We start from the raw sequence: 19,791 nt of genomic DNA, 5'->3' as shown, positions 1-19,791 counted from the left end.
AGAGAGAGTGACGCGGCCAGAGAGAGTCACAGTCAGAGAGAGTCACAGTCAGAGAGAGTCACAGTCAGAGAGAGTCAGTCAGAGAGAGTCACAGTCAGAGAGAGTCACAGTCAGAGAGAGTCACAGTCAGAGAGAGTCACAGTCAGAGAGAGTCACAGTCAGAGAGAGTCACAGTCAGAGAGAGTCAGTCAGAGAGAGTCACAGTCAGAGAGAGTGACGCGGCCAGAGAGAGTCACAGTCAAAGAGAGTCACAGTCAGAGAGAGTCAGTCAGAGAGAGTCACAGTCAGAGAGAGTCACAGTCAGAGAGAGAGTCACGCAGTCAGAGAGAGTCACAGTCAGAGTCAGTCAGAGAGAGTCACAGTCAGAGAGAGTGACGCGGCCAGAGAGAGTCACAGTCAGAGAGAGTCACAGTCAGAGAGAGTCACAGTCAGAGAGAGTCACAGAGAGAGGGACACAGTCAGAGAGAGTCACAGTCAGAGAGAGTCAGTCAGAGAGAGTGACGCGGCCAGAGAGAGTCACAGTCAGAGAGAGTCACAGTCAGAGAGAGTCACAGTCAGAGAGAGTCACAGTCAGAGAGAGTCACAGTCAGAGAGAGTCAGTCAGAGAGAGTCACAGTCAGAGAGAGTCACAGTCAGAGAGAGTCACAGTCAGAGAGAGTCAGTCAGAGAGAGTCACAGTCAGAGAGAGTGACGCGGCCAAAGAGAGTCACAGTCAGAGAGAGTCACAGTCAGAGAGAGTCAGTCAGAGAGAGTCACAGTCAGAGAGAGAGTCACGCAGTCAGAGAGCGTCACAGTCAGAGAGACTCAGTCAGAGAGAGTCACAGTCAGAGAGAGTGACGCGGCCAGAGAGAGTCACAGTCGGAGAGAGTCACAGTCAGAGAGAGTCACAGTCAGAGAGAGTGACAGTCAGAGAGAGTGACAGTCAGAGAGAGAGCCACGGCCAGAGCATCGCGGATAATACTTTCACTCTGCTTGTTAAAGTTGAAAATCTGCTCCTAAATCTTGTCCTTTTCCTTTAAGTGGCCACATTGCTTTAAATTTCAGCTGCAGTAGTTTAAGGGCTGCTTCTGTCTACATGTTCCCGCCCTCAATCTCTTTGGCGAACTTCTCGCACCAGGGCCAGTTCGGGTAGACGGCGTTAGTGACTGGATTGAAACATTTGCCTGTTGACTTTTTGGTTCTGATTATGGAGGTTGTGGTTGAAGCTTGACGAAGTGTAACTCTCACTTCTGGAAAAGAGAAGAGGGAGGGGTGAGCTGGTCTTTAAGATTATGAAAGGTTTCGATAGGGTAGATGTAGAGAGAATGCATCCACTTGCGGGGGAGTCCAATATAAGATAATCGCTAATAAATCCAATCGGGAATTCAGGAGAAACTTCTTTCCCCAGAGAGTGGTGAGAATGTGGAACTCGCTACCACAGGAAGTGGCTGAGGCGAATAGCAGAGATGGATTTAAAGGCAGGCTGGATAAACCCATGAGGGAGAAAGGAATCGAAGGCTACGCTGATGGGTGAGATGAAGAGGGGTGGGAGGAGGCTCGTGTGGAGCATAAACACCGGCACAGACCAGTTGGGCCGAATGGCCTGTTTCTATGCTGTAAATGCTCTGTAAAGACTATGTAATTCTATGTCATCTGGCTTGGTACTCCAGTGCAGTACTGAGGGAGTGCTGCGTTCTGAGGTACGGCTTTGATTTGACCCAATTTCATATGTGCATGTTGTGGTGGTTCTGGTGGATGGGAAAAGTCCTTGTTGTTCAGATAACATTCCTCCATCGGCCAGAGACAGCTTAACTGCTTATTTGCTTTGTCCACAGAACAGTGACTGCATTTAAAAAGTACTTCATTAAATGTCAAGCATTTTCAATTCTTGAGAGATGTGATAAGGTGCTACATATATAAAGGCAAATCTTTCTTAAGAATACGTAAGATAAAGTTAGGTTTTCGAATTTAATTCATGGTTAATTATTTTGTTGGGTGACATTGAGCTAAAAGGCTTCGATTCTCAAGCTGTGAATACTTAATACTCAATCTTGGATGCCCTTTATCTGAGAGTGCTTGGTTACCATTGATCCTGGTGTTATGCATATTTTGAATTGCTTCTGTAACATTACTCCGCCCCCGACAGCTTTTCCAGTCTTTGTTGGATTGTGGTGTTCTGATAGCTGAGGCCTGTGGTACTCGAGGGTAGTGCCGCTGCCTGCAGATAGCCCTGTCACTGACCTCTGCCATTCTGCCCACCCGGCTTCAGATACCCCCCGGCCCTGGCTGGGAAGGCAGCAGGAAGCTAACCCGTCCTCTGTACCACGTGGTTTAGCCGGGTTAACCCCGAGCTGTAGAGACTCCTGGTGAAGGTGTTTTAAAAAACAAACTAAACAGGAAACCCTTATTTAATGAAACTATTTTGAAATGATGTGAGCGATTGATTGGCAGCAATAAGTCTGTGTCTGTGTTTCAGCATGGATAAACATCACCTAACCCTCACCGAATACTGCATGGCCATCAACCACGTGCGAGAGCTGATCGTATTTGACCACATAATATTACCCACCGAATACCTGGCAAGCCATCTGGAAGTGCGACTCACCAAGTAATGTATACAACACTGAGTACCCGCTGCTGGCCTGTGCTGTGCCATTGAGACAGTGCCCCTTCAGTTTTACCCAAACTGTTCAAACTCTGGGGCAACTAGCAGTAGGCTGGGGCTATTTTCTCTGGAAAACTGAAAACTAAGCAAGAGGCCTGATCGAGGTCGTTAAGATTATAAAGGGGTTCGATCGGGCTTTACATACACAAATCTTTGAAGGTGGCAGGACAGGTTGAGAAAGCTGTTAAAAAAGCAAATGGGATCCTTGGCTTTATTAACAGAGGCATCGAGTACAAAAGCAATGATGTTATGCTGAACCTTTATAAAACACTGGGTAGGCCCCAGCTGGAGTATTGTGTCCAATTCTGGCCACCGCAGTTTAGGAAGGATGTCAAGGCCTTGGAGAGGCTGCAGAGGAGATTTACTAGAATGGTACCAGGGATGAGGGACTTCTAGTTCTGTGGAGAGACTGGAGAAGCTGGGTTGTTCTCCTTAGAGCAGAGAAGGTTAAGGGGAGATTAAATAGAGGTGTTCAAAATTGTGAAGGGTTTAGATAGAGTAAATAAGGAGAAACCGTTTCCAGTGGCAGGAGGGTCGGTAACCAGAGGACACAGATTGAAGATGATTGGCTAAAGAACCAGAGGGGAGATGAGGAGAGCCGACACAGGCACGATGGGCCAAATGGCCTCCTTCTGTGCTGGATCATTCTATGATTCTATGATAGGTCGGATGTGGCGAGTCTGAGTTAGAAACTGGTCATAGTTGCACCCATTTTTCAGATGGAAAAATGGGGACAAAGGTGACTATTTTCACAGGGCTCTGCCTGCATGCCAAGGATGCCTGGAAAATACCCAATACAGTTGCATTATCGCCTCGGATGATGTACAGGAATGACCACCTAAGGCAGTGGTTCGGCCCCTTGCATTTGCTAATGAGTGGCCTAATGCCCGTTTTAGGACCCCTTTGCGAAATTGGGCTGCCCTGAGTGGAGCCGGCACTGGGCCAACTCACCTTATGTTTCCCAGGCGTGGATGCAGCCTAGCGAACAGGAAGTGCAGGCTCCACGACACTCCCGAGGGCTGCGGCCAGGCCCTCTCCCTTTGACCTTTCCCCCTCCCTGGGACTTACTTGAAGGCCACTGCCGGCGAGGCAAGCGACCCGACATTGATCATTAGGCAGCGAGCGAGCTGCCTCCGGGGGTGGGACAGGCGGCGGCAGCTCGTGCAAAGCAGTGAAATGTGGCCCGAGGCCCAATTGTAAGCGAACCGTGGGTCTCCCGGTTGGAGTGCGGTCCAACGGGCCATAACCAATTTCTACCCCACTGTTGGGGTAGTCCAGAACAAGGGCGTAAATATAAGATCGATAAATATATTATAGCCACCAACTGATCAAATAAAGAATTGAGGAGGAATTCCTTTGCACAGAGAGTGGTGAGAATGTGGAACTCGCTGCCACAGGGAGTGGTTGAAGCGAATAGTATAGATACATTAAGGGAGGTTTGATGTGTACATGAGGGAGAAAGGAATAGAGGGATATGGGGGGCAGGATGAGAAGAGGTAATTGCAGTGGGGGGAGGCTGGTGTGGAGCATAAACACCGGCATAGACCCGTTGGGCCGAATGGCCTGTTTCTGCGCTGTAAATTCTATGTATTCTATATTCTCCTCTGTTTGTAGCGCTGTGTTGGTCGAAGCGGTAATGGACGACATGTCCATGTTTAGTGCTGCATTGAGTGTTGTTACTACTTGGAAACAACTTTATGAGAATCTGGTACCGAATGATGCAGCTGAGGAGCATGACACACCATTGAGTATTTTGATTAGGTCAGAGCAGAAGTTGGTGAGCGTAACAAAGGAGAAGATTGTAAAATATTAATACAGCTGTGATGGACGTCAATAGTTCAGAGGACTTTTATGCTCATGATTTTGTTTGCAAGTCATTTTTTGAAACAGAGGAAAGTTTCAGAGGCCCCTCATGTTTTCCCTTCTTAAAGGGGCTAAAGATCCCTGGCTCTTCGTTTCTGTCCATGTTCATCACATAGCTGTACTAGGAACCTTCCTCTCCCTCCTTCTGCCCCAATTTCCCTCGGTGATTGAGGTCCCTTGGGTGTCCTAGGGATTGGGGTATTTCTCAAAGTGTTTCCTCGATGATTGAGGTACCGTGGGTGTCCTAGGGATTGGGGTATTTCTCAAAGTGTTTCCTTTTTTGCTGTTTGCTGTTTGTGGGAGCTTGCTGTGTGCAAATTGGCTGCCGCGTTTTCTATATTACAACAGTGACTACGCTTCAAAAGCACATCATTGGCTGTAAAGCGCTTTGGGACGTCCTGAGGTTGTGAAAGGCGCTATAGAAATGCAAGCCTGTCTTTTCTTTCTTTTCCTTCATGGCCTTGAATGCTTTTTTATCATCTTTATGAGTTGCTTTGTTGTCCCATTGAACCAGGCCGCAGTGTATTTACACTTGGTATCTTTGCTTTGCAGAGTGCACATTGGCCTATCACATTCTGAATCAGCTCCTTGACGGATCCCCACAGTTCCCCCACTCTCTGAGCCTCCTCCAGCCCTTAAAGTTGGTCCGAATAAAATGGGTCATTTTTGTTTGAGGTTTACTGACCTCCAAATCTTGTAATGTCAAACATTATGATCACTGGTAATTAAAGCCTCACCCACCTTTGTGTTGGAGGTTTGATCATCCCTATTACTCAATCAAATCAGGATCTTTGCTCCCTTTATTGGCTCTTTTATGATTCATAAAACATTCTCCCGTCAGCTTTGATGTTGCCGGGTAGAGTTTCTGCTTTGGGTGCAAGCGGCAAGAAGGCCGCAAATTGTGCTCGTTTGCTCAATTGAATTTTTTGCTGAATCTCATTTGCAAAATCACAGACGTAAAATCTTGCATGAAACTGCGCAGCTGGGTAACGTTTTAGAGCATAATTAAAAAAAATGTAATAATAGTTTTTCTTTCTTTCCCGATGATTCGGTTATTAAGAAGGGGTTCCATGATCTGTCCTTTAGTTAGTGTCCTCTGTACCTCTTTGTTGAAGTTATTGGCTCTTTTGTATCTACACCAGTTGGTGAAGACTGATGTCTTTTCAATCCTTTTATTTTGACATTCAGAGCTATTGTGCGGCTAACTGGTTACAACCAAGCTATGCAGGAGATTGCCAAGCCCTCCGAGGTACTGTCCAGTGTCAAGGCGTTCATAGCATTTGTACATTCCGTCGGACATTATGTTAACATCGATGTCACCAGGATTTGCAAGGATGTGCTGCTGCAGCAATCTCAAGCTGTAGATGTCAATGGAGAAATAACCCTGACCACCGCCTACACCAAATGGTAGGTAGAAAGCTCACTGACAGTGATAACCAAACTGTGTTACAAATATGACTTGGGCCATTTCTGGTGATTTTGCCAAATCACCAGTTTGCCAGATTTCAACATTGCGTTTGTCCCTTTGTTAAGTAATCCGTTTGTTCTGACATCAGAGAGAGATGTAACATATTTGGATTAGACGTAATATATCTGGATTTTCAAAAGGCCTTTGTTAAGGTGCCGCATGGTAGACTCGTGTCCAATGCTCCTTCATTTTTTTTGGGGTGTGCGGCCCTGGGATCACGGACAGCTCTTCCTGTCAAATCTATGAATACAGATTCCCTGCTACCATTGGCTCTCCATGGCCCACATGATCCCAGGGGACGCTTCGAACTAACTGCGCCCCGGGATACACAAGCACTGCGCGCCAGCAGTTGGAGCAGGCCCAGGATCGGAATCCCTCGTGGGCCCACAGCTCAACGGCCGGCGCACTAGGTAAGTGCAGGTCGGGGGCTTGCACCCGCGGGAAGCCCCCGACCCGAATTTCTGGGCCATTAATTTGCCAATTAAACGCCCATTCTGCAAGTTTATTAATGTGTTCTTGCATTTTGTTGCAGTCTTCCTCAGTGTTAACGAAACCCCCCAATTTGATGTCATCCCCAAATTTTGAAATTGTACTTCCAATTCCCGAGTCCCAATCGTTACATTTTTGAAAAAATTAATTACAGTTTCTAACGGGGCTAAAAATAAACTTACCTTTCTTTAAATATTTAAAAATAATAAACCTGTGGAAAAATTGTTTTAATTTTACTTAATTCACAAAGACATAGAGACGAAGGTTAATAAGGCCATAAAAAGCAAACAAAGCATTGAGGTTCATTTCTCGAGGGATAGAATTGAAAAGCAGTAAAGTTCTGTTAAACTTGTTTGGAACCTTGTTTAGACCACACTTGGAGCAACGTTCTGTTCTCCATATTATAATAAGGATATAGAGGCACTGGAGAAGGTGCAAAAATGATTCACAGGGGTGATGCCAGAACTAAGAGGATGTAGCTATCAGGAAAGACTGAACAAGCTGGGGCTCTTTTCTCTAGAAAAGAGAAGGCTGAGGGGTGACCTGATAGAGGGCTTTAAAATTATGAAAAGGGTTTGATAGGGTAGACGTAGGGAAGATATTTCTGCTTGTCGGGGGGGGACCAGAACTAGGAGCTATCAATATAAGACAGTCACTAATAAATCCAATGGGGAATTCAGGAGAAACCTCTTTACCCAGAGAGTGGTGAGAATGTGGAACTCGCTACCACAGGGAGTGGTTGAGGCGAAGAGCAGAGATACATTTAAGGAGAAGCTAGATAAACACATGAGGGAGAAAGGAATAGAAGGTTATGCTGATGGGTGAGATGAAGAGGGGTGGGAGGAGGCTCGTGTGGAGCATCAATGCCAGCATACACCAGTTGGGCCGAAGGGCCTGTTTCTATGCTGTAAATTCTATGTAATGCTATGCAATGTAATTCTAAATCTGGCGTTAGCTATGTATGCATATCTCCTGATGCTCGAGGGAGTTCGCAGGCCGAGTCCAGCGCACCACCAGGCCCCGAAATCTCAGCTAGGTGGTGGGAGAGAAGTAAGTGTAATCTCTCCGTGGTTGATGGTTCACTGGTGGTTGTGTGGTTTGTGTGTTGAATTGCAATCCTCAGGATTGAGCTTCATCTTCATTCACACGCTATTATCAGGGCCTCCAAAAATACTGTGGATACACCTACTGCCCCTCAATGACCATCTCTACCTACTGCCCCTCAATGACCATCTCTACCTACTGCCCCTCAATGACCATCTCTACCTACTGCCCCTCAATGACCATCTCCACCTACTGCCCCTCAATGACCATCTCCACCTACTGCCCCTCAATGACCATCTCCACCTACTGCCCCTCAATGGCCATCTCTACCTACTGCCCCTCAATGACCATCTCTACCTACTGCCCCTCAATGACCATCTCTACCTACTGCCCCTCAATGACCATCTCCACCTACTGCCCCTCAATGACCATCTCTATCTACTGCCCCTCAATGACCATCTCCACCTATTGCCCCTCAATGGCCATCTCTACCTACTGCCCCTCAATGACCATCTCTACCTACTGCCCCTCAATGACCATCTCTACCTACTGCCCCTCAATGACCATCTCCACCTACTGCCCCTCAATGACCATCTCTACCTACTGCCCCTCAATGACCATCTCCACCTACTGCCCCTCAATGACCATCTCCACCTACTGCCCCTCAATGACCATCTCTACCTACTGCCCCTCAATGACCATCTCCACCTACTGCCCCTCAATGACCATCTCCACCTACTGCCCCTCAATGACCATCTCTACCTACTGCCCCTCAATGACCATCTCTACCTACTGCCCCTCAATGACCATCTCTACCTACTGCCCCTCAATGACCATCTCCACCTACTGCCCCTCAATGACCATCTCCACCTACTGCCCCTCAATGACCATCTCCACCTACTGCCCCTCAATGACCACCTCCACCTACTGCCCCTCAATGATAATCTTGAATTAAGAATGAGCTCTTCATAATAACAATGACATTTCTCAATTTGTGCCACCTGCTTTATTCAGATGGGCAATAAATGCGAGCCTTGCCTGTGACGCCCACATCCCATGAATGAATTAAAAGAAACATTCACTCTTGAAATGTTCAGGCGATTTTCTTCGTCCAAGTTGCGCAGTAGTTTGATGCAGTGTTGAGCACGGGGCAGGTGCTATTTAATGCTTGGGCTGTGGTTTGATTCGAGGGACCTGACTGACCTGCCCACGCCTGGTTGGATTCAGTGTCTCAGCTGCATCTCTAGTCTGTTTACTGTAGAGTCAGTGAGACCTGATAGCTCAGCTCTGGGCAGTGGAGCTGTGGATCCCTAACCTATATACTGGCAACCTTGTGACATTTAAGATCAGCTTCATTTCTAACTGATTCTCCTCTTCTAGGTACTTGGAAAGTCTTCTGAGGCAGACCAGTTCTGGGCTAATTATTCACTCCCCCGCTGTCAGAGCCTTTGTGACAATGCCTGTCGAAAACCTACAGATCTTCAATGCTGAGGAATATTCGGATGTTTCAGGTTCGTGAACAGGCTCTAATTAATACTTAACGATGGTTCACAGTCACTGAGGTAGGTATGTGCCGCCCAGTTCGCCCCAAAAGGGCCAAGCCGCAAAAGTTTGAGGAATTTCAAGCACAAATTACGCCCAGCGCAAATCGAGTTCCCGCGATCTTTTGCACTATGTTTAAAAAGCATTGCACTGGAAGCCGGGCCCGCCCACAAAGCTGGCCACACCCTTCGACCGAATTCATCACCATGGCGACGTTCTGCTAATTGTAACTAATACAGAAAAATAGCAAAATACTGCGGATGCTGGAAACCTGAAGTTAAAACAGAAAACGCTGGAAACACTCAGCAGGTCAGGCAGCGTCTGTGGAGAGAGAAACAGAGTTACAAGATTTGGAGGTCAGTAAACCTCAAACAAAAATGACCCATTTTATTCGGACCAACTTTAAGGGCTGGAGGAGTCTTGCCAGGTTTGAATATGGCTCAGAGAGTGGGGGAACTGTGGGGTTCCGTCAAGGAGCTGATTCAGAATGTGATAGGCCAATGTGCACTCTGCAAAGCAAAGATACCAAGTGTAAACACACTGCGGCCTGGTTCAACGGGACAACAAAGCAACTCATAAAGAAGATTAAAAAAGCATTCAAGGCCATGAAGGAAAAGAAAGACAGGCTTGCATTTCTATAGCGCCTTTCACGACCTCAGGACGTCCCAAAGCGCTTTACAGCCAATGATGTGCTTTTGAAGCGTAGTCACTGTTGTAATGTAGAAAACGCGGCAGCCAAATTGCGCACAGCAAGCTCCCACAAACTGCAATGTGATAATGACACAGACGAAATGGCACAGAATTCTGAATCATGAACCCATATTGGCAATCTATTATGATCTATTTCTTTAATTCTATATTATTTCTATCCCGACGCTCCGTGGTCTTAACTTGAATAAGGGTTTCCATAACTTTACCCACAATGGACCTCAAACTCAGGTGCGGGGGGAGGGGAGCGAGGGATGGTGTGGGGTGGGGTCGTAGGTGTGGGAGAGGGGTCGGATGTGGGCGCGGGGGAGGGTGCAGGGGAGGCCGAAGGCAAGGACGGTGACGCGGAGGTCCTGCCGAATTTAACGCCAGGATCTCATCCTTTTTTAAAATTCGGTTTCCCGCCTGACAGATCGACAGGCTGGCTGCCGGGCAGGAGGGCCAGCAGCAGGAGGGCCAATCAGGAGGGAGGGAGCGAGAGAGTGGGGGGGGGGATGGGAGGTCGAATCAGATCATGAGGTGGGCTGCAGATTGGGGCTGGGGGGGGTGGTTGGCGGTGGGCGTAGGCCTGTGATCGCGGGGGGAGGGGAGAGGCTGCGATGAGCAGAAGGGGGGCCGAAGGCTTCCTTCAGGGGCTTGGGGGGAGGATTCCTGCTCCTGCTGGCTCACAAGGAGTGCTGGAAGAGACGCTTCCCTTGTGGAGCTGGCAGCTCCCGCCTCCCTTTCACTGCCCGTTTTCCCGACCCCTGGGAAACCCGTGCAGCAACAGTCAATCCAAAATCAGGCTCCCGACTGTGGGAGCCTGATTTGAATATGCTAATGAAGTGTTCCGCCTCTCCCAGACTCGCCCGTTTTGTAAGGTGAGGGGGCTTAATATCAAGACCAATATTTCAGGGAGCGAGTGGTCAATCTATGGAACAGGCTCCCTCGGGAGATGGTGGGAGCAGTGAGTATTGATTGAATCAAATGCAAATTAGACAGATTTCTTTAAGAAAATAATATTTTGGGACCCAGTATGAGTAATTTGAGACTTGCTGTATGGTGAGTGTAACGTGCGCGGGAGGAACGGGTGACTTTGGACCTGTGGTTCCCAAAACTCTCCAGCACTGGGCTTTCCTCACCTGGTGTTTGGGCCTGTTGTAGACTCATTGATAGAGATTCACAGAATCACAGAAACCTCACAGTACAGATAGAGGCCATTTCAGCCCATCAAGCCTGCACCGACACATATCCCTCCCGATCCCCGTAACCCCTACACCAACACATATCCCTCCCGATCCCCGTAACCCCACGTATTTAATCCCCCTAACACTAAGGGTCAATTTTTATCATAGCCAATCAAACTAACCCGCACATTTTTGGACTGTGGGAGGAAAACGGAGCACCCGGAGAAAACCCACGCAAACACGGGGAGAATGTGCAAACTCCACACAGACAGTCACCCGAGGCCGGATTCGAACCCGGGTCCCTGGCGCTGTGAGGCAACAGTGTTAACCACTATGCCACCGTGCTGCCCTGTCTCAGCAGATTGATCGCTGGGATTAGTCAACAACTCCATAATCGTTGTGTCATGTGACTACCAGGGTGGTGGAAGGTGCACTGGATGGACCGTGGTCTTTTGTCATCTAGTGATTCCTGTGTTCCTCAATCAGTCTAACAGAAGCTGAAATAATTGTAACTTCCAGACAAACTTCTGGATAGCTCTCACTTGCTGTGAGTGTCATGATTTGGTAATGTTATCATTCATCTCTCTGGGACAGTGAGCCAGGTTCTCAGCGGTTAAAATGAGCCCTACTGATGTTTAAACAGACATTATACAGATCTAGCTGAAAGTGCAAAGACTGATTGGGATTTATTATTGAATCCGAGTGATCTTGAATGAGACATTCAGACCTTGAATGAACTGACCTGCTAGAGCTTGCTTATTGTCTCACCATCTCTTCATCGGCCAGTTCTTGTGCTAAATTCGAGGGTACTATTCGGTTGTGATTCATTTTTTAACATGTTCAGGTTTTTGTAGAACATGCTCATAAATGGTTTCAAGCAATTCCCACACAGGGAATTTAGTGATCTGTCCTCACAGTTGGAGGTCCGAATTAGTATTCTGGTAACTGGCACTCACCTGCTACATTATCACTCACTGTGATTGGCTGATATTATTCATAGTTTAAGTTTTGCTGTCTGAAACAATTAATATGTTTATTTACAATTGAATAAAAATAGATAGCATTCGGTGAAATACGGACAGCACAATAGAAAGGAGGAAAGGTGAAAATGGTTCATTGCTCTTCATAAGAAAGATCTTCATATGTAGGCAGACAATGCCTTTCATTTTGTTATTATTCATTCCTGGGATCTGGGCGTCGCTGGCAAGGCCGGCATTTATTGCCCATCCCTAGTTGCCCTTGAGAAGGTGGTGGTGAGCCACCTTCTTGAACCGCTGCAGTCCCTTGTGGTGAAGGTAATCCCACAGTGCTGTTAGGGAGGGAGTTCCAGGATTTTGACCCAGCGACGATGAAGGATCGGCATTATACTTCCAAGTCAGGATGGTGTGTGACTTGGAGGGGAACTTGGAGGTGGTGGTGTTCCCATGCGCCTGCTGCCCTTGTCCTTCTAGGTGGAAGAGGTCGCGGGTTTGGGAGGTGCTGCCGAAGAAGCCTTGGCGAGTTGCTGCAGTGCATCTTGTAGATGGTACACACTGCAGCCACGGTGCGCCGGTGGTGGAGGGAGTGAATGTTTAAGGTGGTGGATGGAGTGCCAATCAAGCGGGCTGCTTTGTCCTGGATGGTGTCGAGCTACTTGAGTGTTGTTGGAGCTGCACTCATCCAGGCAAGTGCAGAGTATTCCATCACACTCCTGACTTGTGCCTTGTAGATGGTGGAAAGGCTTGGGGGAGTCAGGAGGTGAGACACTCGCCGCAGAATACCCAGCCTCTGACCTGCTCTTGTTGCCACAGTAAAGTTAAGTTTCTGGTCAATGGCCTTTTTAAAGACAATAGCCTTGTTTGTTGGCAAGTTAAATGACATCAGTTGTTGTATCACTTTCAGTGTCAGCTTTAAATCTTCTTCAAGCAGAGGGAACCTTCATCTGATCAATCACCAGAAGTTGTGAGGAAGGCAATACTTTTCCAGCCTTCTGTTTTTAACCACTCTATCCCATTGTTATCAGAGAAAGCTCATAAAATGACAGTTCAGAAATACAAACCCTATGTTCAACGGTACAAACACATACATAAGCAAGTGGATTGCGAGATAAAATCCATCCAATTCTATCAAGAACATCTCTTGCTTAATATACATGTCTCTGGACAAGCACAATGGAAGCAGCATAAACTCTTTCTGGTTATAGGAATCCTTGCTATTTACATTGATTTCAATTGCTATTCGTTTTATCAATGTATCAAGCTGATCTAGGATCAAAGGATTAACAGCCGCTGTAGAACTCCAATTGAAAATGAAATGAGCACAAGCCTCACATTTATACAATCGTAGAATGATACAGCACAGGAGGAGGCCATTCGGCCCATCGTGCCTGTGCCGGCTCTTTGAGCGAGCTCTCCAATTAGTCCCACTCCCTGCTCTTTCCCCATAGCCCTGTAATTCTTTCCTTTCAAGTATTTCTCCAATTCCCTTTTGAAAGTTACTATTGAATCTGCTTCCACCGCCCTTTCAGGCAGCGCGTTCCAGATCACAACTCGCTCTGTAAAAACATTCTCCTCATCTCCCCTCTGGTAATTTTGTCAATTACCTTCAATCTGTGTCCTCTGGTTATCGACCCTTCTGCCAGTGGAAACAGTTTCTCCTTTACTTACTCTATCAAAACCCTATATGATTTTGAACACCTCTATCAAATCTCCTCTCAATCTTCTCTGCTCCAAGGAGAACAATCCCAGCTTCTCCAGTCTCTTCACATAACTGAAGTCCCTCATCCCTGGTACCATTCTAGTAAATCTCCTCTGCACCCTCTCCAAGGCCTTGACATCCTTCTTAAAGTGCAGTGCCCAGAATTGGACACAATACTCCAGCTGAGGCCTAACCAGTGTTTTATAAAGGTAAAGCACAACTTCCTTGCTTTTGTACTCTACTCCTCTAGTGCACGACTCCCCTGAGTGCATCTCGCTCTCCAACCTGTATTCAATACTGGTATGGGCGAGTGTTCCTGTGGGGAGTACAGCCAGAGCCAAGTCCATGGCACCACGGGTGACTCAGCTGTACAAGATGGGAGGAAGAAGATTGGGAAAACAATAGTGGTAGGGGATTCGATAGTTAGGAGAGCAGACAAGCATTTCTGCGGCCGCAGACATGACTCCAGGATGGTATGTTGCCTCCCTGGTGCCAGGGCTAAGGATGTCACTGAGCGGCTGCAGAACACTCTGAGAGGGGAGGGTGAACAGCCAGAGGTTGTGGTCCATATCGGTATCAACGACATAGGTAGAAAGAGGGATGAGGTCTTGCAGGCAGAGTTTAGGGAGCTAGGAAAGAGATTAAAAAGTCGAACCTCAAAGGTAGTAATCTCTGGATTACTCCCGGTGCCACGGGCTAGTGAGTTTAGAATTAGAAGGATAGAGCAGGTGAATGCGTGGCTGGAGAGATGGTGCAGGAGGGAGGGCTTTAGATTCCTGGGACATTGGGACCAGTTCTGGGGGAGGTGGGACCTGTACAGGCCGGACGGGTTGCACCTCAACAGAACCGGAACGAATGTCCTCACGGGGGGTTTGCTAGTGCTGTTGGGGAGTGTTTAATTAATTTGGCAGGGGGATGGGCACCAGGATGGAGCATTAGAAAGGAGAAACAAAGTGCACAAAGGATTGGGAGAGACAGATAGCACTAGAGTAAGAAATAGTACGGTATTAGGCGGGGTCAGACTAAGAGAGAATACAAGAAGGTCTAAGACAGATTTACAGTGCATGTGTGTAAACGCACGAAGCGTGGTAGATAAGGTTGGTGAACTGCAGGCGCAAATAGCCACATGGGAATATGATGCCGTGGTGATAAGAGACCTGGCTCAAAAAAGGGCAGCATTGGGTAGTGAATATTCCTGGATATATGAGAAGGGACTAATCAGTAATCTTGTTGTACGGGGACCCTTGGGTCAGAGCGATCATAACATGATCGATTTCTCACTCGAAATGGAGAGCGAAGAAATTGACTCAGAGACTAAGGTCCTGAATTTAAACAAGGGGAATTATGATGCCATGAGACGGGAACTGAGTAGGTCTGATTGGACAACGTTCCTGAGAGGACTGGAGGTAGATAAACAATGGCAAACATTTAAAGATAGAATGACAAAATTGCAAAAATTGTTTATACCAATCTGGCATAAAAGGAAATCTAAAAAGGTGACTCAACCGTGGATAACAGGGGAAATTAGAGACAGCATAAAATCCAAAGATAGGGCGTATAAAATAGCCAAAAAAAGCGCCAGAGCGGAAGATTGGGAACAGTTTAAGATAGAGCAAAGGAGGGCAAAGGGCATGATCAAGAGGGGCAAAATAGCTTACGAAAACAAGCTGGCGGAAAATATAAAAATTAACTCCAAAAGCTTTTATAAATATATCAAAAGGAAAAGACTGGTGAAAACCAAAGTTGGTCCATTGCAGTCAGATACGGGGGAATATATAATGGGAAATAAGGAAATGGCAGATCAACTAAATGCATACTTTGGGTCAGTCTTTACGAAGGAAGACACAAAAAACCTCCCTGGGATATCGGGAAAAATAGGGACATTGGCAAAGGAGGAACTGACGCAAATCAATATCTCTAAGGATATGGTGTTAAGGAAGTTAAAGGGATTGAAGGTGGACAAATCCCCAGGGCCTGATAACATGCATCCTAGGGTACTGAAGGAGGTGGCCCTAGAGATAGCGGATGCACTAAGGATGATTTTTCAGAATTCATTAGACTCGGGAACAGTGCCGATGGATTGGAGGGTAGCTAACGTTACCCCACTATTCAAAAAGGGGGGTAGGGAAAAAGCAGGTAATTACAGACCTGTAAGCCTTACATCAGTTGTGGGCAAAATGCTGGAGTCCATCATTAAGGATGAAATAGCGGAGCACTTAGCAAATGGGGACAGGATAGGACAGAGTCAACATGGATTTACAAAGGGTAAATCGTGCTTGACTAATCTATTGGAATTTTTTGAGGGAGTAACTGGTAGAATAGATGGGGGAGAGCCAGTAGATGTGGTGTACCTGGACTTCCAAAAGGCCTTCGATAAGGTCCCACATAAAAGATTAGCATGGAAAATTGAGGCTCATGGGATAAAGGGGAAAGTTTTGGCGTGGATAGGGAACTGGCTGTCAGATAGAAAACAGAGAGTTGGAATAAACGGCTCATTTTCTGAATGGCAGGCAGTAACAAGTGGGGTACCACAGGGATCTGTCCTGGGCCCCCAGCTGTTCACAATTTACATTAATGACCTGGATCAGGGAGTCGGATGCAGCATTTCCAAATTTGCAGACGACACTAAACTAGGAGGGGGGGTGGGCTCAGAGGAAGAGACCAGGAAGCTCCAGAGCGATTTGGACAGACTGGGCGATTGGGCGGATAAATGGCAGATGCACTATAATGTGGACAAGTGCGAAGTTATCCACCTTGGGTGCAGGAACGGGAGGGCAAATTATTATTTAAATGGCAATAGATTGGGAGAGGGGGAAGTACAGAGAGACCTGGGTGTTCTTGTACACCAGTCACTGAAGGCGAGCATGCAGGTGCAACAGGCGGTCAAGAAGGCAAACGGTATGCTGGCCTTCATAGCAAAAGGGTTAGAATACAGGAACAGGGATACCTTGCTGCAGCTGTACAGGGCACTGGTGAGACCACACCTCGAGTACTGTGTACAGTTTTGGTCGCCTCATCTGAGGAAGGATGTTCTTGCCATGGAGGGGGTGCAGCGGCGATTCACCAGGCTGATACCAGGAATGGCGGGAATGACCTATGAGGAGAGACTATGTAGTTTAGGGATGTACACACTGGAGTTTAGAAGATTGAGAGGGGACCTCATAGAAGTGTATAAAATTCTGACAGGTCTAGACAGACTGGATGCAGAAGGAATGTTTCCCTTGGCGGGTGAGAACAGAACTAGAGGACATAATTTAAGGATAAGGGCTAAACCATTTAGGACAGAGATGAGGGGGAATTTCTTCACTCAGAGAGTGGTGAACCTGTGGAACTCATTGCCACAGAGGGCAGTGTACGCCAGCTCATTAAATATATTTAAGAGGGAATTAGATATATTTCTACGGGCAAAAGGGGTTAAGGGTTACGGAGAGAAGGCGGGGACGGGATACTGAATTAAAGGATCAGCCATGATCTCATCGAATGGCGGAGCAGGCACGAAGGGCCGAATGGCCTACTCCTGCTCCTATCTTCTATGTATCTATGTATAAGGTGTTCAGGAAAGATAGGGAAGGAAAGAAAGGAGGTGGGGTGGCAGTATTGGTTAAGGAGAATATTACAGTGCTGGAAAGAGAGGATGACCTGGAGGGGTCAAGGACAGAATCTATTTGATTAGCGTAAAGAAATAATAGAGGTGCCATTACACTACTAGGTGTACTCTATAGGCCACCAACTAGTAGGAGTGATATAGAGGAGAAAATTTGCAGGGAAATTACAGAGAGGTGCAAGAACTATAGAGCAGTGATAATGGGGGACTGCAATTATCCTAATATAGACTGGGATAGCAATAGTGTAAAGGGCAGAGAGTGGGAAGAATTTCTGGTGTGTTCAGGAGAATTTTCTTAATCAGTACACTTCCAGCCCAATGAGGAAGGAAGCATTGCTGGATCTGGTTCTGGGGAATGAGGTGGGTCAAGTGAGGCAAATGTCAGTAGGGGAACATTTAGGGAACAGTGATCATAGTATCATAAGGTTTAGATTAGCTATGGAAAAGGACAGGGAGCAATCTAGAGAAAAAATACTTAATTGGAGGAAGGCAAATTTCAGTGGGTTGAGAACAGATCTGACCCAGGTAAATTGGAATCAAAGATTGGCAGGCAAAACTGTAACCGAACAATGGGCTGCCTTTAAAGAGGAGATGGTTCGGGTACAGTCGAGGTACATTCCCAGGAGGGGGAAAGGTAGGGCAACCACAGCCAGAGCTCCCTGGATGAAGAAAGAGATAGCCAACATGATGAAGCAGAAAAAGGGGGTGTATGACAGGTGTCAGGTTGAGAATACAAGTGAGAATCAGGCTGAATATAGAAAGTTCAGAGGAGAAGTGAAAAAGTATATAGGAGGAGCAAAGAGAGAGTATGAGAATAGATTGGCAGCTAACATAAAAGGGAATTCAAAAGTCTTCTATAGGCATATAAATAGTAAACAGGTAGTAAGAGGAGGGGTGGGGCTGATTAGGGACCAAAAAGGAGATGCACGCATGGAGGCAGAGGGTATGGCTGAGGTACTAAACAAGTACTTTGCATCTGTCTTTACCAAGGAAGAAGATGCTGCCAAAGTCATAGTGAAAGAGGAGGTAGTGTAGATACTGGATGAGATAGAAATTGATAAAGTGGAGGTACTAGAAAGGCTGTCTGTACTTAAAGTTGATAAGTCACCAGGACCGGATGGGATGCATCCTAGGATGCTGAGGGAATTGAGGGCGGAAATCGCGGAGGTTCTGGCCATAATATTCCAATCCTCCTTAGATATGGGGGTGGTGCCAGAGGACTGGAGAATTGCAAATGTTACACCCTTGTTCAAAAAAGGGTATAAAGATAAACCCAGCAACTACAGGCCAGTCAGTTTAACCTCGGTAGTGGGGAAGCTTTTACAAACAATAATCAGGGACAAAGTTAACAGTCACTTGGACAAGTGTGGATTAATTAAGGAAAGCCAGCATGGATTTGTTAAAGGCAAATCCTGTTTAACCAACTTGATTGAGTTTTTTGATGAGGTAACAGAGAGGGTTGATGAGGGCAATGCGGTTGACATGGTGTACATGGATTTCCAAAAGGCGTTTGATAAAGTGCCACACAATAGGCTTGCCAGCAAAGTAGAAGCCCATGGAATAAAAGGGACAGTGGCAGCATGGATACGGAATTGGCTAATGACAGGAAACAGAGAGTAGTGGTGAACGGTTGTTTTTTGGACTGGCGGAAGGTATACAGTGGTGTTCCCCAGGGGTCGGTTCTAGGACCACTGCTTTTCTTGATATATATTAATGACTTGGTCTTAGGTGTACAGAGCACTATTTCAAAATTTGCAGATGACTCAAAGCTTGGAAGTATAGTGAACAGTGAGGAAAATAGTGATAGACTGCAGGAAGACATAGATAGGCTGATGAAATCGGCGGACACGTGGCAGATGAAATTTAACGCAGAAAAGTGCGAAGTGATACATTTTGGTAGGAAGAACAAGGAGAGGCAATATAAACTAAAGGGTACAATCCTAAAGGGGGTGCATGAACTGGGGGTATATGTGCACAAATTGTTGAAGGTGGCAGGGCAGGTTGAGAAAGCGGTTAAAAAAGCATACGGGATCCTGGGCTTCATAAATAGAGGCATAGGGGTTGATTTTCTGCCAGCCGTTGGGCGGCTTTTCAGGCAGCCGGGGGCTGAAAATCGCCGAAAAAGCGGGTCGCGACCCCCCCCCCGCCTGATTCCCCGCCCCATCCGACTTTCGGACCGCCGTTTCTCCGCGACCCGCTTCAGTCCCGGCCGCCGCTGGCGGGACTGGTCGTCGGCACACTAATGACCAATAATTACCTTGTTGAAGTAGATTTTCCGGGGCCGTTGCGACTTTGGGGCTTTCCCCACATCAAATACGCCTGCGGAGAACCCCGCTGATGAGACCTGGCGGGAAGCTTGCCGGCTTGCTTGCTGTCAGCTGCAGGTCAATCGGAGAAGCTGCGATTTAAAGGGACAGCACTTGTATGTTGAAGGACCTTGTTGTTGCAGGCTTGGGGCTACTTCTTCAAGGCTTAGGCACAGCTGTGGAAGGTTGGAGCCTCACACACTTCTCCAATGTGATCTCCTGGGAAGCCCCTCTCGCCACCCTCACTCAGCACTTCCTCAGCGGAGGCATCTACCAGAAGC

At 47.1% G+C, this 19,791-nt stretch overlaps 1 protein-coding gene across 1 annotated transcript in view; it reads left to right on the top strand.

Annotated features, from left to right (window-relative positions):
- Positions 1–19,791, top strand: part of LOC147098445 (nck-associated protein 1-like) — a 211,110-nt gene that overhangs the window by 142,662 nt on the left and 48,657 nt on the right. The window contains exons 20-22 of the mRNA XM_085970119.1: positions 2,456–2,587; positions 5,696–5,914; positions 8,889–9,019. Coding sequence (XP_085826245.1) covers positions 2,456–2,587; positions 5,696–5,914; positions 8,889–9,019 — 482 coding nt within the window. The remainder of the gene's footprint in view (positions 1–2,455; positions 2,588–5,695; positions 5,915–8,888; positions 9,020–19,791) is intronic.

The sequence above is a fragment of the Somniosus microcephalus genome, chromosome 29 (assembly GCF_052327205.1).
Source record: "Somniosus microcephalus isolate GS21.2 chromosome 29, FLI_Smic_1.0, whole genome shotgun sequence".
Classification (NCBI taxonomy): Eukaryota; Metazoa; Chordata; class Chondrichthyes; order Squaliformes; family Somniosidae; genus Somniosus; species Somniosus microcephalus.
This window is presented reverse-complemented; position numbering and strand designations above follow the sequence as displayed.